Source organism: Amphibalanus amphitrite, unplaced genomic scaffold (assembly GCF_019059575.1).
Source record: "Amphibalanus amphitrite isolate SeventyFive unplaced genomic scaffold, NRLGWU_Aamphi_draft 000035F_arrow, whole genome shotgun sequence".
NCBI classification, from domain to species: Eukaryota; Metazoa; Arthropoda; class Thecostraca; order Balanomorpha; family Balanidae; genus Amphibalanus; species Amphibalanus amphitrite.
The window spans coordinates 1,166,775-1,191,106 of NW_024881531.1; the positions used below are offsets into that span (position 1 = coordinate 1,166,775).

The following is a 24,332-nucleotide window of genomic DNA, read 5'->3' on the forward strand; positions in this document are numbered from 1 at the left end:
TCTTAAAAGGGTGGTTAAAAATGAAAGTATTTCTTAATAACCAGATTACTAGCTTTCCAGCATATTCCCACACGCTTCCCACTTTCAGACTCCATCCATGATTTAGAGACCACGGCGCGCAATTCATCACCAGCTCTAAACCTCAGACCGGTGAGGCTTTTCTCCAGTGGGAGTATCTGCGTTGGTCCCTCCGGTCGCAGCTGCTCCAGCGCAGCGGGCGCCGATTTCCACTGAAACCCACCCGACTCGTCTCTCCACGCACGCAAGGCGACCATAAAGCCTACCGCCACCCTAAGAGCAAACGCGAGTTCCTCTGGCGGTACAAAGCCGCTGGGAACCGAGTTAGCCGGCGGCGACATGCGTGACATTTGAATCACCCGGCCGGGCCGGGGCGGGCCGGTCGCTCATCTCTTGACAGCTCTCTCTATTGGAGCGGGGTCCCGGGGGCGCGGCTCAGATGTGCGCCAGCCCATCAGGGCACGTGTCAATATCGGCCGATGGCTGTTAAACATTCATAACACGTCCGGAGGTCGTCTGTGCGGCTGTCGCTCCCCATCGCTTTAATATTCATCTCCATCGGACCATCGGGGCCGGTGGAGTCGCCGTCCCCGGTGGACCAGCCCCTCCTCTGACGAGCCCGCCGCCGCGGCGTGGTGCGCGGCGGCGCAGCATCCGGCCGCCCCGACGGTCACACCGTCGGCACCGACAGCGGCCGCGCATTCGACGGCCGTCGGTCCCGGCGGCAGCGCGCGCCCGATCGACGCTCCCCGACCGGAGGTGTCTGCACCGCTCACTGGGAACGACTAGCGGGACAGAGAAGCGCGAGAGATAGTCGGCGGCGGCGAGTGATCGCCAAACAACCGGAAGAAGGCAGGAGGACAGCAGTTTATCAGGTGGGTCCCGCCACTGTCAACCTGATGAGCTGTGAACACTCTGCTCTCGTTTACACAGATGCATAGTGTTACAGCGAAATGATATATTTTTTACTTCAGTCCAGTCGAATCTATCGGGGTCTCAGCCACTAATCGTTCTTCAAAGTGCCCTAATTATGCAACAGCTTGCAACGGTGTTGTTTTAAGAAAGCTTAGCACAAGCTCTAACGGCAGAATAATTTTGCTGAGCCTCACCTTCACTCGTTTTCTTTCAACGTTCATTAAAGAAGCATAAGCATCGTTCAACGGTAATTGGAACTACATGCATGAAGCACGAAAATTGCGGGGGTCGGTTCCGTACATGGTGATACGTGAATACTTTGACATGATTACGAGCTCAATCACAATAACTGCAGTTACATTTCAGCAGTACATTACGTCCGCTGATATTGCGTTCCAGCCTGTTAGCCAGAAGTGCGAGCCGTTTCGTCTCACGTCACCTGAATATAGCCGGCAGCCATCTGTTGACTAGCTCACGTCGCCAAGTCATCAATATCCGTCGCAGTTCGGGGTTCGCCCGGTGCCAGCCCTCGTCCCGCGGGAGCAATCACTCACACTTCGGGGTCAGCTGGTACTTTATGCGCTATGAGCGATCTGACGACCAGTATCAAATAAGCAGAGTTCGGAGACATGGTGGTTTGGCGGCCTGGCGTGCGGGCCCAGCAAGACCCCATCCATTCGACACATCAAACGGGACGGGCGATGTATCATAGTGAATAGCTGAAAGATGAGAGCGTGCTTACGACATTTTTAGAATAAATAAAACCCATAAGCATGTTTTGAGAATTATTGAGAGCGTATCACCCAGAGAAAGCTCTGACAGGTTGCAGAAGCATCAACGACTTTGTAAAAATTTAAAATTTGTTGAAAACATGGCATGATTTCAAGACAAACTAACAAGTGTTACGAACATCAAGCAATTATGGTTAGAGCAGCAATGGGTCTCAGCAGCAGCTCTCGTCAACCACTTCGCTGGAATGCGAAGAAATTCCGGAGTGTTTGCGATACGTCTACGTTGAAATACGACCGTATAAAGCTCCAGAAAAAGTTTCTGGTCGAAAAAGCGAGAGAAAAGTTCGGCGCAGCCACATTTCACTTAAAAACGTTTACCGAGCTAATCCATTCCCAGAAGCTCTCAGCTAGAACTTGCAGATCACTTCTAGGCACTCTAGACTGCGTCCGCTGCAGGTTCCAGACTTGTCGAGTGGGTATTTAACAGCTTCTCTCACAGCTCGAGAAAGACGAGACGGATGCATTTACCGCTCGTGCCGAGCCACCACAATCAAGGCGCAACTAAAATCCCTCGGTAATTCTCGCCGAGCCCAGCTGCCAATAACATCTCGCCACTTTGGAAACCCTTTACACTCGGGAGCTAAATTACGCAACGATGCTCGGGCGAAGTTAGCAATAAGAGCCTCCTCAGACATTTCCCTAAGCCATCCAGGCGCTGCCTACACTCGAGTCACTCCTCCAGTGTTTGACCCCGTCCCGTTCCCCCGGCAGGTTTGGGCAGCGGGCCGCGTGAATGCGCGCCGACACGGGTCGGCCCGGTCAGCACGCCATGGCCTGCTGGGTGGAGGACGGTGGCGCCGGCGGAGCGCCGCATCACCTGCGCCGGCGCTCCTCGCAGCTGGAGGTGGAGCCACGCGTCGGCAGCCGGCCCGCGCGGCCCTCCTCGCCGCGGCCCATCCCGGCCGCGCGCCGCGTCGACACGTTTCCGCCCAACTCGTGCGCCAGCCGGTCGCCGTCGCCGTCACCATTCGACGAGGGCTCGCCGGCGGCGGCGGCGCGGCGCAACTCGCGCCACTCGCTGGCCGCGTCGCCGTGCCGCGCGGCGGCCGTGCTGCGCGACTGGCAGGAGGAGTTCGCGCTGCCCGAGTTCCGGCCGCGCTCCAGCTCCGTAGCGGTGCCGGCGCGGCGCGCCCAGCTCACGCGCGGCCACCGCGTGCCGGAGCGTCACGCCGGCTGGCTGGACCCGAGCACGGCGTCGGCGCCGCAGCGCCGCGCCGCCGCCCGCTCGCCAGACGTCGAGCCGGCGCGGGTGCGCTCGTTCGTCACCACATCCCGCGGCGTGGTATCGCGAGGGGACAGCACGCCACGCGACCTGGCGCCGCGTCACAGCACGCCGCCCACCACGCCGGCCTCCTCGCTGACCTCCAGCGGGCGCACATCGCCAGCCCTCAGTCAGTCACCGCCGACAGGCCCTCCGGCGCCGGCGAGCACACCCACCCCGCCGGCCATCCACCACGTGGTTCCTCTGGGCGGCGCCGGAGTCGGCAAGACGGCGCTGGTGCGTCAGTTCCTCTCCTCCGAGTACATGAACGGCTACGACACGGCCGGCGGCCTGGGCGGCGCCCCGGCTCTCACCGTGTACGTCGACGAGCGCGAGACTCGGCTGGTATTCGAGGAGCCGGCCGGCGCGCAGCTAGAGGAGCTGGCCGACACCGGCCCCGCCGGCGGACCCGTCTCCGCCTTCCTAGTCATCTACAGCGTCACAGACGCGGCCAGCTTCAGCGAGGCGGCCTCGCTGCTGCTGCGGCTCTACACCTGCGGCGCCATGTACCGGCACGTCGTTATACTGGTGGGGAACAAGGCCGACCTGGTGCGCGCCCGGGTCGTCTCCACGGCAGAGGGACGACACCTGGCCATGGCGCACGGCTGCAAGTTCATCGAGTGCTCCGGCGGCATGAATCACCGCGTCGATGAGCTGCTGGCCGGTTTGGCTTCGCAGCTGCGTCTGAGGGCCGACGGAGCGGGACGCGGCTGCCAGCGGCGCCGCGGGTCGCTCGGCTTTCTCGACAAGCTGCTCCACCGTCAGAGCCACTCAAAGTCGTGCCAGAATCTGTTCACGTAGACACGTCGCCGCCGTCGCGCCGCGAGTGTTCGTCGCTGAGCTCAACAAGACGCTCGCAGACGTCCCGTGACATTGTGATGAAGTTATGAATCGAGAACGATACGAACCGCGCCGCGCGGTGTGTTTACCCGTGTAGCTCATCGCCGTTCGTCGGCCGTCGCCGCCCGCCGTGTGCTCTGTCCCGTGACCGTCGTCCGCGTGGCTCGTGTACGCCCTGTTACTGCAGTATCGGCCGGCGGTATGGCGCCGCGTGCCGCCATCGGGTCGGTCCCGGCAACGGCCCACAACGCGGCGCTTATCAGAGGCAGTCGACCGCGAGCGCTGTCTGAGCACTGTATGTGTGCATGTGGGGAAATCGCAGCCGTATATATTGTTCGCGGAAAAGGGCGTCCGTATATATACTTTGTGAGAAGTCACGTCCGTATATATAAATATATTCTGCTAAGAAGTGTGTACTGATGGCTGCTTGGGGCGACGAAGAGCCAACTGATTACTGATTGAATGATCGCGACGGCTACCGATGGCAGGGGCGTGGGCGGGGAGCGCCGTCTGGGACCGGCCAACGGCAGAGTTGCTGCTCTATGGCCAAATCAGCCCTCATACAGACCACTAATGGCGCGGTGAAAGGCGATATTGCTCGATCTGCTGGGTGCCGCAGCCGGGGCTTTTACTGACGCCACACCACGCCGCAGCGCGCCACAATACGTCTCACTGCGCCACAGCGCGACACTGCACGTCGCCACCCACCGGCGGCGCCGTGACCGCCGCCGTCCCCGGAGACAGGGGACGATCACTCTGGCAGCGCCGGCCGCGTCCTTGGCACGGGGCTTCTGCGCCGCCACCGCCCTAATGACGCCTGATGAGAGCCGGCAGGAGTCGGACGCGCCGCGACCCAATCGAATCAGCCGCCGTGAGGTGACTGAGAGACGCGACACCGCCCACTCCCCGCCGGCACATCATTCTGCGGGTCAACAGCGGCCGATTTCCGGCTGTCTGACTCTGTTGACATTGCACATACACTGCCACTGGGTCCTGCTCGGAATGCCGGCCCGGTCTGGCACCGAAGACCGGCTGACTGATAATCATACAGAGGGTAAGCATACGCAGCGCCTCTGGGACCATCGTCCACACTTCTCTCCCTCTAGAGACATGGGCGAAGGTGGGTTTCCGCCACTTTGGCACCCGATTCCCCACGCCCGGCCTCCAATCGGGGCCGGTCAGTGGCCGGCCGGTCCGCCACAAAGCCGGCTGGTCGTCGGTACAATCAATAGAGGCCCGTGCCGAGCGGCGCAGCTATTTGACCGTAACGACGAGCAATCAGACGGCGTCAGTGGAAGCGGCGCGGCTGGCAACGGACACAATATCGCCGCCCGGCAGACAGCCCACATAACGGTCAGCACAGACAATACGAGAGACTCTACAGACAGCCCACATAACGGTCAGCAGAGACAATACGAGAGACTGTACAGACAGTCCACATAACGGTCAGCAGAGACAATACGGGAGACTACAGACAGCCCACATAACGGTCAGCAGAGACAATACGAGAGACTCTACAGACAGCCCATACAACGGTCAGCGGAGACGATACGAGAGACTGTACCGCCAGAGACCATACCGCGACCGGTACACAAACGGGGAGGGGGGGGGGGGGTGGGGGCATATGGCGGTCTGGAGAGACAATACATACACCTACCGGGAGCGACGATATGTCAACCAGGATTTGCTAGTTACCGCGAAAGGGAGACAATCAACTGATCGGGAGAGAGCATAGTCCGATCAGAAGAAGCAAATCGGCGGCGAGAAACAAAGAAAAAAACAGGTGAAAATACATCCATACGCAGCCAGGCATGACAATATCCCGATCAGTTTCCCCGATGTCACATCGGTGACTACTGACTATCCATTATCCAATTATCCAATCATTACAATCGATCATTATCAATCATGAGTGGATTACGCATCCACTCTGTACGACACTGGCCACGGGTCAGGTGTGTGCAAGTCCAGGAAGCGGAACAACCATCCGCTGACCTGCGAGCCACATCAGCCATCATTCCAACGGCCCAACGCTCGTTAGTCGACGCACAGCGCCGTGCTCTGTGTCACGTGATCACCCTCACCGCGCTGACTGTTCCCGGTCACGCAGTCACACATCACATCTGACATGTCACGTGGGTGGACTCATCCGGAAGATGAGCACCTCGACCGCAGAGGGACGCACTACGGGGACACCGCTCGATCACGCAGGACGGCAAAACTGCGGGAATCCCCCCTCTCTTTCTCTTACTGTCCGTCTTCCTAGGAAGCCACAGCGGGCTCACATTGGGACCGCACAGAGCTGAGCGTAACGATGTTCTCGGTACAACTCCCCTGCGTGTAGTCGTGTTATTACCCGGCACCATTAACCGATAACCACAGGTCGTTACAGTGGTGTCTCCCGGGGAGACGTTTGGAGGTCACTGGATTGGGTGAGACATGTCTTCTGCATTGGTAAGGTCACAGAAAGACGAGATAACAGAACGTAGCCCAGGCTCCTGAAAGGCCCCGTTACATTTCAATTTTCAACCGATATTTGCAGACACATCCCCAGCTGACCTCTGCTCCAAAGCAAGATCCATTGCTCCCTGAAAGCAGTCAAATGCATGTGATGAAATGTGACCTGGCGTCCTCAAAATGTGTCAGCTGGAAACGATGTGTGTTCCCGCAAACCCTCCCCTCCCATCCACCTGTGATTTGGGAACTATTGGATGAGTTACGGCAAGGTTTGTTGCGGACTTGATTGAGTTGGACCCAATTAGAGCGGCCAGGGAACACGGAAGTCATCATGAAGGGGGAGGGCGTAATTAGAAGTGGAAGTCCAAGTGGAGCTGACTCCCAGCCAATCCACCATCCCCGGCGGTATATCCCCCTCCCTCAGCCCAGCAGAGGGACACCCCGCCCGGTCTCCGGAGCCAGCGCCTCAAGCAAATCGAGCCATCCTATCTCCACCGAGTGACAGAGGCAACGGAAACAGCTCACCGGATCACACCAGCTCGGCAGTCGGCACATTTAAATCAGGGCCCGTCGCCACGCGCTGCGTAATAACAAATCCATCGGACGACGCCGAGATAAGGGGCGGCTAAATTTACAGGGCTGAGTCGGCACACACGCGTAGATAAAAGAGAGCCGACCGGGAGGAAACGTCCGAGATGAGAACGATAAACAATGGCCAAACTGCTGACGGTGCACGGTAAAAATTGTGGATGCTTAGCTTACATAAATGGCGAACGAGGAATAAACATTATACACGGACTAAATATCGACAAAACAGCAATAATAGTGTTGCCACCGCGGGGGTCTTTTGTCAAGATATAATGCAATTAAATCATATGATATCGGTTTGGAACTAATAATACCACTAATTTACGTAACTGGCAAAATAAAATGTTGAGAAAATTTAAGTAGATAAAGATAAAATATGTAAACCTTGACTTAAATGCAAGCAGTGAGCTACTAACAGCAGTACCTACATTTTGTCTCTCAGAATTCCTAAGTTAGGAATCAAGTAAGAACTGGCAGCCATGCCAGTCTGCCTCTGACGTAAGTGTCTTTTGGTGGGCCATATGGCGATATTCAACGAAAGGAATTATTCAGTCCTGAGACGCTAGATAATGTAGCAGCTTTAGAACGCATCCTCAGCATATCTCGCCACTCCGGGTCCCCGACCAACATCTACACAATCTCCGTATGGCGTCTCCAAATGGAAAAGCAGTCACGGCAAAACCTACACCGAACCGGTGGCAAACGACGCAGAACCGGCGACAAAACGCCGCCCAGCCAGGAGCCCAATCGGCGGAGGCTCGCAGGTCTGGTCCGAGTCGCCGCCCGGCTGGTATCGGTATCGAGCGGGTGATGCAATGGCACGCGCTATTTTGGCTCGGCGCCAGTCGTCCCCGACCCCCGTGACATGTCAGGTGTCCGCACGGTGACTTTCTGGGTGAGGCAGCCCAGACTGACGCTGGGCAATTGAACTCAGCGAGGTGACGACCGTCTGCACAGGATAACACGGTCCGACCGCACTGTGCGTGATCGACTGATGCAATATCAGTATCCGCGCAGTTGCATTAACCAATGACCATTACCAATCCGAACACAAACACAACTTCAGCCACATACGTCGCTGAACGCACCGAATGCATTGCAGACACCACTTTCCCACGTGGTGACCGTAAAAGGGCGACCAGAAACGAGTTTAAGGTCGTGAAATCGCCGCGGGCCATTTCGGTCACGGCGCGGCCAGGGTCAGGGCCGGGTCAAAGTTACGGCCGACCGCTCGGGTAGGTGATGTGATGGGCATTGGACGCCGATGGGAGCGCGACGAACGGCGCCGGGGCTCGGCCCAGTCAGAGGCTCTCGGAAAGTTCAATATTGACAGACGAGAATAGAGACGAGTTCTGAATCACGTTGGGAGTCCGCCATCACATTGTCAAACAGGGGGCTGATAGGGACAGCTCATAAGCTCATAACAGGCTGACAGCAATCTCATCATGCAAATCCAGCAGCTTTCCGTAATACCAGCATCGCAATATCACCCAGCACACCGGCACGGGAGACAATGCTTTTTTCGTCTCCCCATCTCCACCTCTTCCCAACTTCTGCAACTCTCTCTCTCTCTCTGCACCTATAGAAAATCTGTCCTCTAAAGACCGTCGAAAACTTTGGCCGAAAATTTGCGACTTAACTTTCCTCCTCAATAGAAGAAACCGGATCTTAACAAGCCACCGGCGTATCCGCAAAGCAAAGCCATTACATCAACTCGTCAGCACAATGCGAGCTGAAACCTATCACAAACTAGGACCTTCAATATGGATTCTGGAACTGCCGTCACTCGTCAGCAACAAGTTCACAATCCGTCAAAAGTACAGATGTACGAGTAATATAGTACCACTTGAAAGGTGATACGTTGCGCGAATATGGAACTTGCTTATTCATACCAATAAGTCCAGAGCCGATGACATTTGTTGTTGTGGAAAAACGGCTGGGGATGAGGCAAATGCTGCCGATGGGATGCGTGGCGGTCTTCCGCCAACTAAGGCCTGCAGCCTCAGTACCCCACGGCAAAACCGTCCATCTCTGGTCCACAGACACTTTTTTGGCGAGACATTAGCTATTTCTTGCACACCGCGGGCTGCCACACAAGTGTCATCATTTGTAGCTCGTGAATGCACATAAAACTCAAATTATCTTTTTATGTGGAAATTTTACGGCAAATTCGCCGACATTAGTCTTCCCTGAGCCATCCGGGGCGGCTGGGCGGAAGGAGCGCGACAGTAGACGGTGCGTTCGCTGGAGCGAGAAAATGCGCCGTTCAGTGGGCGGCGAATGAATACAAACTATCGGTCATGGCTGCTTCTGATAGCGATATCATTATCATCATCTTTTTATGTCAGCCTGTATCAAAATAATTTTCAAGGTAAGACACAATACCACTTATGTCTTATGAACAATCTAGCCAATTGTAAACTTCTACCCACTCATTAACGCCGACCTCAGACTCATGTATTTCACGAGTTACGGGCTGCCGCTCACGGAACGCGAGCCACGTGCCACTCACGAAGCACGAGCCGTTCACGAGTCACGTAAGTACCCCCTATGGGGAGTCGGCCAGAGTCGGGTGGTCATCTGTTCAGCGTCTGGCGCTAATGTGGCACCAAAGTAACTTAGCACGCGGGCGGCCCTCGCGAACTTAGCAACGGGCTCAGTTGGCCGGTCCGCCATCACAGAGCGCGAGCGGAGAGAGGACACCTCACAACATCTGTACCCGCTGGCCACCCTCCACCGTAAAAAAGAGCCAGTCTGCCGGTAAACAAGGCTAGAATGTCGCTTGTCGACCGTAACATAAGAGCCAGTTTCACCGTAAACAAAGTAAGCACATCGCTTGTTTCTCCAAAACTTTTCACTAATAAGCCACACATGTTCAAAATAAAGGGCTTCAGTGTTGTTTTATTACATTCGCGGCTCGAGTTTTCCTGTGCCTCTCGGGTTTTATTTGTCATCCTGTTATTGCGTTGCAAAACTGGACTAAACCGATAAGTGGCAGTATTTGTGGGGACGATATGGCCGGTGCGACCACCTGCGCCCAGTGGAAGTTATGGACGCATCCGTCGAGAAATTTCCCGCGGAATAGAACACAGTTATCACGGAATAGTCAACGGACTGTCACGGAATTGTCGGCGGACTGTCAAACGACAGCTAAGGACCCATCACGAAACAGTCAGGGCGCGACAGAGCTGTTGCGCAACTGTCTGTCACGGAACTCGAGCCGTCGCGTCCCCGGTGGCCGGCCGGCCCGTTTTGACAGCGCCTCGGTGACAAACACGGCGCGCCAGCGGCGGCGGAAATGGCGCGTCGCCGGCCGGTGCGCGTGGCTGGCCGGCGCACGAGCCACCAATTATCTACTGTGACGGAGTCCTCATTAACGTCAGCAAACAGCACATCCGCAAACAACCCGTCCGACAACAAGTCTGCCGTCGCCACGCACCAACCTCCCACACTCTGGATTTTTTAACAGGAATGTGTGCCGTGAGAGATAACCAAAGGTGACCCATTGGACCCACACAGGAAACAATCCCATTTGCAGTCAGCTCGCAGATGCCTGCATCTGTCGCTAATCCCACCGAACGGCTCTACCCGACCACTCGGAAATCCTTCGCCGGCCTCCGGCGCATCAAACCACCGTCATAAGCGCGCTTATGTCGTGTTCGGTGCCGCTAATTCGAACCGGTCCGATCGGCTCCGGGGATCGAGGGCGGCGCGACTCGGATTGTAATGTCCGGCGGGCCTGTCAGCCAGCGGCGCACTGGGGCTGCGGCTCGCATCAACTGCGCGGCCGGATTATGGACCACCAGAGCCATGACCCGTGTCCTGGTGGGAAAGCCCGTGTCCTGGTGAGGGAGGGGAAAGGTCGGGTGTGTGTGTGGGGGGGAGGGGGGAGCTGGGCAATCAGTCCGAAAATGTTCAGGACCTAGACTGGGTAATCAGTTCAAAAATGAAGGTAGGTGATTTATAAGAATTAGCACAAGAAGTTTGATGCAGGGCGGTAGTTCATTAAATCCTTATTCGATTTGCCTTTGAATATGCATTGTTGCCACGCAAGGGGAGTAGTGACGAAAGCCAACATAACGTTGTGCATACTGATGGCTTTTCGCTGCATTAACTTCATCAAAAATTCTTCAGCATCATAACGTTCAATAGCGCGTCAAACAAACGCATTGGTGACGCATACACATTACAAACTGACGCCATCGGTGAAGGCTATAAGCATCGTCCCACCTCCCCGGCCTCTCTCATCAAATTAACGGTGTAAGGCATGTACCGTCAGATATGAATACGCAGTTCATATGCATATTTCTATTTAAGTTGCAGCCCGATGCAAAAAAAAAAACTTGTATGAAAACTTGTACAATGATGCCAGGTACCTGACTGAAGTATAAAGAAATTAAATATAAAGTTGAAACAACAAAATATAAACATGTTATATCCCACGTGTGCGCGTCAATGTCGCCCACTTATCCAGGGGCTTGACAAAATATTATCATTCTTCATTTCTAAATCCTGACAATGACCTGGCATGGAATGCCGGAACTTCTTAAATAATCAAGAAAAGTAAGGAGAAGGTAGAAATAATGCCCACATAGTTTTCAAATTAGCAAAAGCATGCTACCAAAATCTTTTCGGGTGAAAAGGTGTCACACTCCTTTCCAACTTGAGAGCAGTAGACACAAAAGTTTTACACTTGAGCTCTGGCAGCACGATTCACAGCCGCAGAACAAAGCAAAACAAAACACTGCAGCGTGGCGACGAGCGGCGGCGGCTCGGCCGGACTGCACGTACGGCGCGTCCTGAGCACAACTTCAGCGAGTCGAGGGACATCAGAGCTGAGGGATGGTGACCGTCCCACGAGCCGCACAAGGTCGGCAAATAACAGCCGCTTCGGCAGCGGAAACAACAACCATCGGACGATCAGCGGAGCGAAACCAGAAGTCTTCTGTATACCTAACTAGGTGGGTATTTCGATTTCAGACACTCTGGGTCACGCTGAGAGCTGGAGGAAGGATTGGGTAGTGCGGGACGGAAAGTGTGACAGAAAGGGAGGGAGGCGGACGGCAGCTCTCAAGGGGCTTCACCTGAACTGAGAGTCGTATACCAATCGACGAGTGGGAGATTTTGCGATAATTGAAAAGAAACGGAGAAGCGAGGGTGCGAGACAGAGAGGGGGATGGAGAGGGGAAGAGAGAGAGAGAGAGAGAGAGAGAGAGAGAGAGAGAGACAGAGAGAGAGATGGAGAGAGAGAGAGAGAGAGAGAGAGAGAGAGAGAGAGAGAGAGAGAGAGAGAGAGAGAGAGAGAGAGAGAGAGAGAGAGAGAGAGAGAGAGAGAGAGAGAGAGAGAGAGAGAGAGAGAGAGAGAGAGAGAGCTGAACGGTTTTCTGCTAATGCACTAGGAGAGTTAATGGTAAATTGTTATCCTGCATCTGTCCAAATAGGGTTGTATTCCGCCAGACGATGATGTGCATATTCATAACAATGAGAGCTTTAGAGAGGAATCGAGAGCCAGACACTAATTGCAGATTCTATTCAAGGGTTATGACGCTAAGGTCAAATGCAGATATTGCGCAGGCAAGTAGCAGGATATTAGGAAACTAATGTTACCGGAACGCGGTAGCTCTAATTGTTAGGCAAAGAGCTTCGAAGATATCAGCTAACTCATTTAAAATGAAGAGCGCCCAAAGGTCAGACAGGTGCATAATTATAGATTGTGCATTACGTAGCAATGCAAGCAAGTTATTAGCAATGGAGGGTTCAGCAAACATTCTAATTAATCCACCCATTTCAATCTAAACCAGAGCAATGGTAATCCGAAACCAATACCGGGTGACCATTGCACAAAGGAACAATTTCAGCGCTCACACAGTTCATTGCAGGAGCACAGTGTTTAATCGTACTTCGGATCAGGAAGTCAATAATAATAAACCAACCCCACCACAGCAGAGCCGGAGCCAGCTTCGAGGATGTATAACTAACGTAGCTGTTCAAGTGTTCAGCCCAGGCCAACGTCAATCGCAGAGTGCCATTCAATAGGGCCGACTTAATAAGCCCGTCCACATGCAGCGTTCAAAGTTAGACTTTCGCGATAGGCGGAACCTGCTTTCAGCACTAACGATCGCATTGGAACTGACTGTAAACATTTCCCTCTAGTAAACTAGTTTCATCTAAGGTTATGAAACTGTGTGACGCTAACAACAACAAAGTGGTAGCAGGAAAAAATATGCAGCCGCGCAGCCTTAGGCAGCATGCATCCTAAAGAGCGAACATTAACCAAAAATTCTACCCATAATAACCTTATTTTAAACAAAATCGTAATAACATTCAACATGAGAACTAGTAGCGCACACGCATAGGCATTCAAACTCTAAGCCATGCTAAATCCATCCGGTTCACCCCTATTTCCGCCGCAGCACTCGGTTAGCGGTTAGCCTATGGGAGGCGTCGGAACCTCGCCATCCAGTCGCTAACGTCCCTTGAGACTCCCCACACCCTGATCCCCGACTACATACTGCCGCTACCGCCCTCCCGCCCACCGGGGAGCACAGCAGAGCAGACGGGCATATCGGCCGCCGTAAGGTCAGCCTCTTCAGTCTCCCCGGTCGATTTTTAGTTAGTCAGTCGGTTCGTCAGGCATGACGACACCTCACGACCCAATATCACAAGGCTTCAGGGGCGCCTAGGAGGCCTATAGGGGCGTCACGGTACAGCCAGGGCACCACGAGGCGTCACAGGGCCCTGAGGCCCCGGCGGGTGACCCGCTCGATAAACGCGACCTGAGTCAGCCGTAACCTCGCCACACCGCTCAGCATGCCACCCGAGTCCGATTGGCTTCGGCGCACTGCACAGGCTTTATCACGTCCGCGAGTTTTAATGGGATAATGACAGACGGACGGGAAAATATGGCGTAATAACACGCCATGACAGCATACAGAAGGCGGCTCAAGGCACAATTTGCGTGAATGCCCATAGCAATGTTCTGTTTTGTGTTTTGTAATGTTTCGTAATGTCCATTATGATACGAGCTGTGGAGTTGAGGCAAATAGCCATGCATGTCTATTGATTGATATGCATGCATGATACAATGCTGGAAACTCTTCCATGATAAATGCTCAATCAAACCATCGGATATATTCGTGCTCTCGCCATCCTCTGGAACCCGAGGCCACCGCTTTAAGTTGCCACACGTCCGTCCCCAAACAGATTTACGTGCCAGATCATTTAGTGTCCGCTGTATCACTCCATGGAACTCTCTACCGGACGAAGTAGTGTCTGAACCAGATTTAACCAGGTTCAAATCCATGTTATCTGCGACACTGGGTGATACCCTGTTTGTATACTAGTCTCTAGTGCGTATCTAAATGATTTGTGTCCCATGACCGTTAACTGTGTTCCGATTATAATTTTGCTGTTTGTATCTTGTCACTCTTGTAAACTCATTCATTTGGCACTTGTGGGCTCACTTTCCCGTTTGGATGTGTTCTCATCCATCGGGCGAGCTCTTTCTATGCGGGTTCCTTCCCTTCTCCCCATCCCTGCATTCATTTTGGCTACTCTCAGACCAAGGGAACCCCAAACAGGTGAGTTAAACAGGTGAGATTTGCGACCGATTGATTTGATGCTTCAGGCTCGCAGTGGCGATCGTATCAATAATAAAAACGGGAGCCCAGACCTTGGCCTGCTATCATGGAAATTTGCATGATGAGATTAGCATCGAACTTCGATGAGATACCATCAAATAACGGGGTTCAACATAAGGTTTGATAGCCAATAGCGAGCGAACCCATGGAATAGAATTTATAAGAAGTTCCTCAGACGAATAGCGCCTCTTCGCCCATGAATTTGAACGTGTGAACACTATTCATACGAATAACCCTTATAATGTATGCTGAATAATACATGATCTATGTATGTACACGCGATTCTCGATATATTACATTTCATAGACCAAAAGCATGGCGTTTCTACAGATGTCCAAAAAGCACAGCCCACACTGTTTCATAGAAACAGCGGTGTTTAATCCACCCACATCCGGCATCGAGTGGCGACATCAAAGCACACACTACAGCCCAGCATAGAACACCTTGCTCTTCTGACGCAATACGTCACCCATTTCCGATGGCAACATGCTACACCGAACACGCCCCCAGAGACGCGACTGAGGGTGGATGCCACCTGGATCCCCGCAGCGGTACCCTGAACCGGTGATTGACAGGGCCCGTTTAAAGCCTTCCGCCGTCCCGACGGAACCGGCCGGATATAGCCGGGTGCGGTGTGCCGGTCTGCGAGGTCAGAGTGACCCCCGTGACACCACCACACTGCTGACACGGGGTCGGCCGGAACACACGGCGGACCGCGGGGATTGACGGTTAGACGGACCGGAAGACCGTCGGTGTGGTGGGTCGTATGGGTAGGGACCGGGGCGGACCGGCAGACCGATGGGCCGGGGTGGGGGCGCCACGGACCAGCGCGGGGTCGGAGAAGGAGTGGCGCAGTTGACCCCTCCCACACGTCCGCCGGCCGCCCCCAGACGGCGATACAGACGGAAAGAGATGGAGTAATAAGGGCCGAACACGCGCTATTCTGGGCCACAGGATTACCACGACGGTCCGCTTAATCCAGCATTTCCGGAAATTTGAATATTTCCTTTAATCATGCTTAGCCAGGGATGCGAATATGCAGGGGCAGATGAGCGATAAATTTTGGACAAAAATAAACCAAATTCCGTTTCATTGCAACAGAAAGCAAGACAGCGTGAGGTACGATATAATAATGAACGAACATATTGGCCAGCAGAAAAGAACTGCTGAAAGCGACGCCGAGCTGACCAGAGACCTCGCCAATATGCCAATCCTCTTGTAACTCCGTTCCCATTTCCTCTCTCCCTCTCTCTCTCTCTCTCACTCTCTCTCTCTCTCTCTCTCTCTCTCTCTCTCTCTCTCTCTCTCTCTCTCTCTCTCTCTCTCTCTCTCTCTCTCTCTCTCTCTCTCTCTCTCTCTCTCTCTCTCTCTCTCTCTCATTCTCTTCTGCGACCAATCACGTCCACACCCTACGCACACCCTCGTCCGTCACCCCTGGCACGATGCCTCTGTCTATCGATCTCACGCACGATGTGCGTCTCAGGATCAGCGGCACGCGGCGTCCGGCAAATGAGGGCGGGCAATACCATCACTAGTGGGTAGCCTGCGGTCACGGCTCGCCACAGCCACACTGACGGAGAGCTGGGCCCGTCCGTGCACGGCGACGTGATCACCAGTATTTGTCGTAGTCATCAAGACTGTTCAGTCGGTGGTGAGAGCCGCGCCATCGGGCGATCGGCACAGGACAGGTAGCGAGCAAAAAGGAGAGGGAAGGAGAGAGAGGGATGGGAGGGAAGGAAGGAGAGGGAGGGAGGGAGAGGGAGGGAGAGGGAGGGAGAGGGAAGGAGGGAGGGGAGCGGAGGGAGGAGGGAGTACCGAGACACGTCGAAGATCTCACCGGATCACACTCGGCAGAAAATACGGACCGGGCCGGCTGCAAATCGGGTAAACAAGTCTGGGAAAAGCGCCGACCCGGAGCCATCCGAGCACAGTCTCACCGGACCCGTAAACACTCCGAAATTGGATTTTATAACACGCACTGGTGCCGCACCGTTCCAAATGACTAAATCTGAATGAATACTGGCGAAAATGTGTTTTGAAAGCTGGAAAGGCATTCAAATGGCTTTGATATAACGAGGCTTGAAATGATCTCACGCATGTCAAAGTTTTTTATTTTAGGCAAAATAAATATCTAAAACAGTAAAACACTTTGTAAACAGTTTGTTTTACTGTTTTAGATATTTATTTTGCCTAAAATAAAAAACTTTGACATGCGTGAGATCATTTCAAGCCTCGTTATATTAATAATAATCATGTCATCCATCCTCGCCCACATAAAAACAAATGGCTTTGGGTTATTCAAACGCAAGTTATCTTAAGTTTGGCGGTGAAGGAGCGGTGAACGAGGTTCGCAAGCACCTCCACAACTAAAATTTATTTTAAAATAACGGCACCATTTCCGAAAATTCCTAATGAGCGACTCAAACTTTAAAAAACACGCTCTATGAGAGTTGAATCGTTCCATCAATGAAAACAAAACGAAAAACAACTCGAGCCGTCACTAACAAGAAAACTGGACTGGGTGATAAGAGCTCGCCGCCCTGAGGACCGCCCGCCCGGCTGCGGCCGGCGCCTCCTCTAATTGGAGGCGTGTCGTCCTATCGGCCGTGGCGTGTCATCGTATCGGCGGCGGCGTGTCGCGCACAAGCGGGCGCCCCCGGGGACCGTGTCGCTGCCTGCGCCCGCGGCCCCACCGTGCAACGTCCGCAGACTTGTGCCCGCCTTCGCTCATCGCAAGCGGTGTTGTCCGTTGCTGCCTTGTCGCATCAACTAAGCCTAAGTTCAACATTAATTTGAGACGAAAAATAAATAACAGCGTGAATGTCAGTAATTCCAACCTCAAAGTCAGCTAAAATCATCGTTCCGATTTCGACTCACATACAAAACTTCGGAGGCTTTAGTTTACAATCGTAATTGGAAGGATCTTGCACTCAACCGCCCTACATCAATTCGTTACTTACATGTTTTCTGTCAACAGCTTGGAATTTGATCTCGATTCCAGCTCAAACGGAATCCATTCCAGAATCGATTGATATCAACGGTAGAGCATCATGCGCCCGGCTTCGCCTGGGCGGCCTGGAAGGGTAGGCTGAGCCGCAGCACACGACGCTGCCGCCTGGATGGATGCTGTGCCGCCGCACACGGCCGTATTGCGGCACAGTCTATCTACCAGGCTACCGCGGAGCGGAGGAGCTAGCGGCGCGGGCGGTGCGGTGGGGAGTTCGGCCGTTCTCGACAAGAGAACGACGTGGATTTTGAACCACTGCGAGCGACGATGATGCACAATGCACCATAAAATCTTTTAGATTTTGTGTGGGAGCTGAAGGATTCCTAACTATCTTATGACACATTTATGAGGTAAATAACTGATGTCGACAAAACCAACAATATGGTTCTACGTCTCTAAGACTTCGATTCAGTATCTACTTCACAGGAGAGGCCCTTACCAAATTTTGATAGCGCTCGAATCAGCTGATCAAAATCACATAACAATTTCCAGCATCACGAGGCAAAATAACTTATCTTATAAACATCAAGTAGGCTGCATAGCAAGGCATACATGACTAGTTTAATGCTGAACACGAATAATTCAGGTTCCAACCACTAACCAGACCAAAGCAAAGCAAACGGCTGCTGCGGTATACCACACGGAATTGAATACACAAAATGCATAGATTGAAAGAAGTTGATATGTAAATTCAGTACATATATTCGAGTCCGCAGAGCGCGGCCTTCTTCGCCGTTCCCGATATCAACACACGAAATGCCGCCGTTTGGCGTATAAGCCAGCCCACGATAAAAATATGAGAGCATCTTGCTCCGATTTATAACATCAAAAATAGCCCAGACCGCGCTCCGGTCACACGGGTCACATAAAGGGTGTCACGTTTTCAGAATGCAGGGACGTATGGCGTCGTCATTGATCCGGACATGGACAGAGGAGAGGGCCCGGCGGGGTGGCCGAGCCACGGCACGAGGAGCTCGCTCTCTTTCTCTCTCTCTCTCTCTCTCTCTCTCTCTCTCTCTCTCTCTCTCTCTCTCTCTCTCTCTCTCTCTCTCTCTCTCTCTCTCTCTCTCTCTCTCTCTCTCTCTTCCTCTTTCTCCCTCTCTCTCTCTCTCTCTCTCTCTTCCTCTTTCTCCCTCTCTCTCTCTCTCTCTCTCTCTCTCTTTCTCTATCTCTCTCGTCTTTTTCTGTCGCTATTCTCCTCTTCCCTTTCTCTGTGTCGCACAGGTGTCCGCGAGGCGGGTTTAATAACCTCAGCACGGCAATGGACACACGACCTCCAGTCCCATCAAACGGCGAACGGCCATTCCATTGAAGAGTTAAGTCCCCAGGCCGGCTCTAACCGTACGGCTGTAATCCCTCACAGGAAGACGCCGCCGGCGCTAAGTCCGTTGACACGTGTCAATGCGGCCGAGCGCGTGACCTGACGTATCGCGAGCATCACCGCTGTCGCCGCGGGCATCCCGATTCACGTGACCCGCCGAGGTCACTGGGCCCGAGCTGAGGGGCGCCGTCAAACCAACTTCGAGGAGCAGCCGGCGGCGGTCAGCCCGGCGGGCCACCGGCGGTCTGGGGGTCACTGGGTCATCGGGAGGGGGGGGGGGCGGAGGCGAACTTCCGGGGACGGGCGAGGTATTGCCAGACTAGCAAATCACGGCGCAAACAACCCCTAACTGGGAGCGACGCTACACGCCGCGGCGACTCAGCATTCCACCGTAAACATCAGCCGGCAAGTTCCGCTCCGGAATCCGACATTTTCAAGAATTCGAGAAACATTTCAAATTTACATTTACCGATGTCGGAAAAGTTTGGTGAGCGGCAATAAGTTTGATTGATTGATACAACGAAAACATTTAAGCCGACTCTTGATGTGCGTGGCACAAATTGACCAAAATCAATGTATCTTCGGCAGACCTTATCCGCAGCTTTCCATAAAGCTTCACATTTATCAGCTGCGCTGTTCCAATCACACCGACATTTACGGCGACCGTCGGGTGCGTGTCGGTTAATCTCGATTACACTGGCAGTACGCCCAGGGGCTGGGAGCAGATCGCCGCTCCTTCCGTTGTTCCCTGATCAGTTCCTTCGCCTCGCCACCCTGTGCACACCCCACCGATACGTTTCGGTACCGCTGGATTAGCTGGTGCCGCTGCCGGCTCGTCACCAGGCGGCCGGGAGGCGCCCATTTAACTCGGTCCCAATGGGGTCCGACGGCGGCGGACAGTGTCGAGCGGGAGCAGACGGTCTCACCAGCTGCGTTTCATCAGCGACAAACTCATCGGGGCGTTCATTAGGAGCGGGAAGCGACGATGAGCTCATCATAGAAGCCATTATACTGATGCAGATGCGAGCATTGGTTGCTTCAATCTGGTAATCTACACAAGCAAAGGCTGGGAAAAGTTTCTGAGCGGGCACTTTGCTATTTATCGTTTGCTATTTTTAAAACAATCGCCCTATGTTTCGAAACCGCTGTCTCTTAACTAGGAAGCTAAATCGTAATAATCGTTGCAAATGTGAAAGATTAGCATTGTGAATTGCGCTGCCTGCTAATAACATCCAGCAAAACCATTCCTAAAACACACCTTCCATATATGAGATGCAATAAGTCCAGCGATAGCAGGCTACGGGCCAAAATCTAAAACACTCTTCTCCCAACGCTTGCGAGCACTTGCGATCGGCAAAGCACCCTGACGGAGAGTTTCGACAGGCCATCGGTCGACAGGATCGGGCGTTTATCCGGCGCTGAGCAGCCACCAGCTGTGGGGCGTCTCGGATTCAATGACCCGGCACTGTGTCTGGACACCCGCCGGTACCATCACGTCGCCGCCGGACGTGACCGGGCTGGGGACGCGTCGCCAGCGTCCGACGACGGGGCACTGCTCGGAGAGGGCCGTCCGTCACAGAGTGGGTGACGGATGCCGCTGCTTTGATAGCGGCTCATACCGACGGGGTGTCACGCTCAGCGGGAGTTGTTTGGTGGCGATGTGTTGAGCCACGGACTTCGCATCTTAGAAATCCGGACTTTCATCTAGATGGTGTTTATCTATTAGCCATAATTCGATAAGAACTTGTAATTTACGATAGCGTGAAAACAAAGGCTTGGAGACAAACTTCCAGGGAATGCCCTGGGGCTCAACGAAATTCAGTTCAGGTAACTGGAGAACACAAATAACACCGCATTGGTATTTTAGGACTATTGTAGTTCCAAACATTCAGAGTTCAGTGAAATACGTCTGAAGAAGATAAGAATACGCATTACGCAATGGGTAACGAATAGCACTGAAAGCCATTCCGTATTAGGAGCTGTTTTGAACGTTTTTCAAATAAGGATACCGTCATAAAAACTTTGCCGATGTCTCTGTTGAACTTCGGCGTACGTTTTGCAAATAAGAAAATAAGTTAAATGGAATGAAATGATAACATAATTTAGCTTCAAGAACTGACCACGAGCTGGAATAAAACAGACTCTCTCTAGGTCTTTATCAAACACCTCGCATGTCCAGTCACTCTATGCTAAAGCAAACAGACAAGGATTCATGCGACTATCTATGTACATTTGGCTAGTCTACCTGTGCGATATGAGCATTTCACCCACGGCACAAAGTCACTATCAGCATAAAGTGATATCGCGGATACCAGCCTCATAACAAAATGATTCCAAAGAGATCAGTCTCGTCATTAAATAACTAATACTGCGGATAAAACCATTTCAACCGGTTTATTTACATTGCATTGCATCAATGATTCCGCGAATGTTGGCAATTTTCACGCCATCCAGGTTGTGTTTCATATCGCTCGCTCGTATTGCCGCTCCATTTAATCGATGCTCGCCGATTACCGCACCTGTCAACACACAGCCTCGCTGTTCGATCGTCTGTCATATTCTGCCACCGGTGGCCGGCTCCGATAAACACCATCACTGTTTGACGGAAGAGGAACCCTCCGACTCCTCCCCCTGCTCTCGCCGGCGCCGCTGTTTACTCCAGCGCACGCCGTCCTCCGATCAATCAGCCGGCCGGTGCGCAGGTGCGGCGATTCGGCGCCGGCAGCCGGCCCGGCTCGCACCTTGGCTCGTCGAGTGGCCGTCAGCCGGTGTCGGGCCGGTGTCGGGCCGCTCTCACACCCACCCGGATGTGAGGCCGACGCGATGGGAGCCGGCACCACGGGCGGTCCGTCACGCGCGCGTCCGCACGACCGGGCGTGGCCATTCCCACGGGCACAATGTCCACGGCCCAGGCGCTCATTGAGGCAGGCACGGGAGGCACTGAACGGGCGCGGAGGGAGTAATTCTACAGCCGGCGGGAAGGGGACGCGACACGATAGCTATCCTTCAACATCAGGCATATCTCTCCCAGATAATCAACGGCAAGAACTCCAGCAAAAACCGACCGCCGCGCCGTCCAATCAGTGCGGAGCGGGCCACAACTGTCACTCACAGCCGGAATGGTTCCGTGTCTGCAAACAACACACCCGACCGGCCAAGAGCCGATGATTAACCGCCCCCGGCTGCGGCGCGCGGCGGCTTACACCCGGCCGCCAAGTTCACCGCCTCCTGCCAGCGGCCGCCAGCCGCAGCGACAGCTCTATTGGCTCCCGAAATATTTATGTGCGCCGCGGGCGCCATATTCGTCCGGCAGCCCTTTATTCGCGGCGAGCAGATGCGCAGTCGTGTCCACAGCAAAACCCCCGCCCATATCCGTCCCTCCCACTGTGCGACTGACACCGGGCTCTCGGTCAAGGTCACCGCACAACGCAGCGGCGCATGGGAGTGACGACGACGCACGAGTGTTTCTGCTAGCTTCTCGGGAGAGCGTCGAACATGGTTTACTCTCAGCCAGTTCCAGACGGACTCCCCCCGGCGGGATGAGCGAATGCCGCTCGCCGCCCCGACAAGGGTCGTCGGTGTTATCATTGGCGCTCTAGAAGGCTCGCAGCTTGTCCTTGATGTAGAGCCGAGAGCTCTCCGATGCTGAGCGGCTCATCGGCAGTGACACGGCGTAAAAACACCGACACCGACACCTCTCGCCGACACCCCCGGCAGTCGACACGACTACTTCGGGACCTGGAATAAGGACGGGGAAGAGGCAGGAACAGATAACGATACGGAGGCGTATCTTTTTTACCGACGGAGTCCTACTAACGACGGATTTGTCCGACTCCAAACGCAGCCGAGAGATCTGGCTTCCTTTCCGTCTCTTCTCGGCTGCTTGCTTTTTCGTCGGTCGGTTCAGATCTGTCGTCAGCGAGGAGATAAATGAGGGTTAATAATTAATCGTGTCCCTGGCCGCCGCGCCGAACTAGGAGGCTTAGAAAAAGAAACCCGGTAGGAATCGTGAATGAGGAACAGCAAGAAGCTGATAAAACGGGATGAACATGAGTGGCCTGCTCTGTGGAATTAAGCACCAGCAAAAGTACCTCAACTCGAGCGGGCCTGGCCAGCGGCACGCTTTGGACAGTCGACCGACCGTGTGCTGCAAGGGTCGGAAAAGTTTGTCCCCTGCCACCGCTCCAGGTCACTGACGGAATGGATGAGCCAGGAAAGTGGCTGAACGCTTCAGGGCCACATAGGCAGCATGGCGCGAGTGGCCCAGCATTGCAGCTCGATCGCTCACGAAGGCAGCTGGGCAGATCGATATTGTAGCTCAGTGGTGCAGAACGGCTGGGCAGGTCGATATTGTAGCTCAGTGGTGCAGAACAGCTGGACAGATCGATATTGTAGCTCAGTGGTGCAGAACGGCTGGGCAGGTCGATATTGTAGCTCAGTAGTGCGGAATGGCTGGGTAACTCGATATGACCGCTCGGCAAATGGTCAGACCGTGTCGGAGGAAGGCGAGAGCCTTCCCTCCATCCCCCCCCCCGCCCCTCCACCACCGTGGTCAATCATGCGCGATTCCCAGCCACTGAGGAATGCAGAAGGCACGTCATGTCCGAGGAGGCACGGCGACTGCACGCTCCGATAACGACGCTGAGATGGCCGAGAACGTCTGCGTCGATGAAGCGAGCTCTCCCGATGTATCTTGTGTTCGCTGCCACTTCCCCACGACAGCGGTGGAGCGGGTGGGGCCGGAGAGGGGGGGGTCTGGGACGGTGGAGACCGTCCAATGTTTGTAGGGGACCGACCCGTTCCAAACAATCACTGCTGGTGTCCGACTGTTTGGTGTGAGGTGGTCACGCTTACGTAACCACGTCGCTTCTGAAGGACATGCCGCCCAGCGGCAAAGGATGACAAGCTAGAGAGAGAGAGAGCAAAATGGATTTGCTGTAAATCGTCAAAAAATATTAATATAAATGGTCAAGCGAATATTTGACAGTTTCTGGAATAGTACGGCGCATGGTCTCAAAGGACAAGGTGCTGAAACGCACTTGCCAGCTTTATAGGATTTGAAGTTATTCACAATTCCAACAAATCAAATTTGAATCTGACCTATCGGACTTCAATAGCATTTCAATTGAATTTGATCTGACAAAGCGAATCTACTGCAGCCCACTTTCAAAGAGGACCTTTAACATTAGGCTATTCAAACGCATTGCCCAGCGTCACCAATTCGGTACCCTGAAGACTCAATAGTCGAGAGGCCCACCGCGGCCATTATCAGCCCACCAGTCCATCATAGGCCCACGCAGCCGGGCCTCCCTCGCCGGTAGTAGGCTGGTGATGTTCCGGTTTTAACCGGACCCTGGCCAGCCGCGCGTCGGACCGCCACGACGGCGACCCGAGCCCGGAACGCCCAGCCGCCGCCGACAGAAAACTCGGCCCGCAGCCTATCTTTACGATCATCGGCCGATCCAAACGGACGGGACGGGAGACAATGAGTTAG

At 54.0% G+C, this 24,332-nt stretch overlaps 2 protein-coding genes across 10 annotated transcripts in view; one reads left to right on the forward strand and one right to left on the reverse strand.

The window, feature by feature from the left end:
• Nucleotides 1–24,332, reverse strand: part of LOC122371345 (charged multivesicular body protein 4b-like) — a 69,052-nt gene that overhangs the window by 6,043 nt on the left and 38,677 nt on the right. The gene's annotated exons all lie outside the window — the stretch shown is intronic.
• Nucleotides 735–4,229, forward strand: LOC122371287 (GTP-binding protein REM 1-like). Its single transcript, XM_043347473.1, has 2 exons — nucleotides 735–893; nucleotides 2,436–4,229. Exon 2 carries the CDS (start codon nucleotides 2,458–2,460, stop codon nucleotides 3,784–3,786), a length of 1,329 nt encoding a protein of 442 aa, XP_043203408.1. The 5' UTR covers nucleotides 735–893; nucleotides 2,436–2,457; the 3' UTR covers nucleotides 3,787–4,229.

Excerpts from the sequence above, each read along its gene's own strand:
- LOC122371287 (XM_043347473.1), top strand. The coding sequence starts at position 2,458 with ATGCGCGCCGACACGGGTCGGCCCGGTCAGCACGCCATGGCCTGCTGG.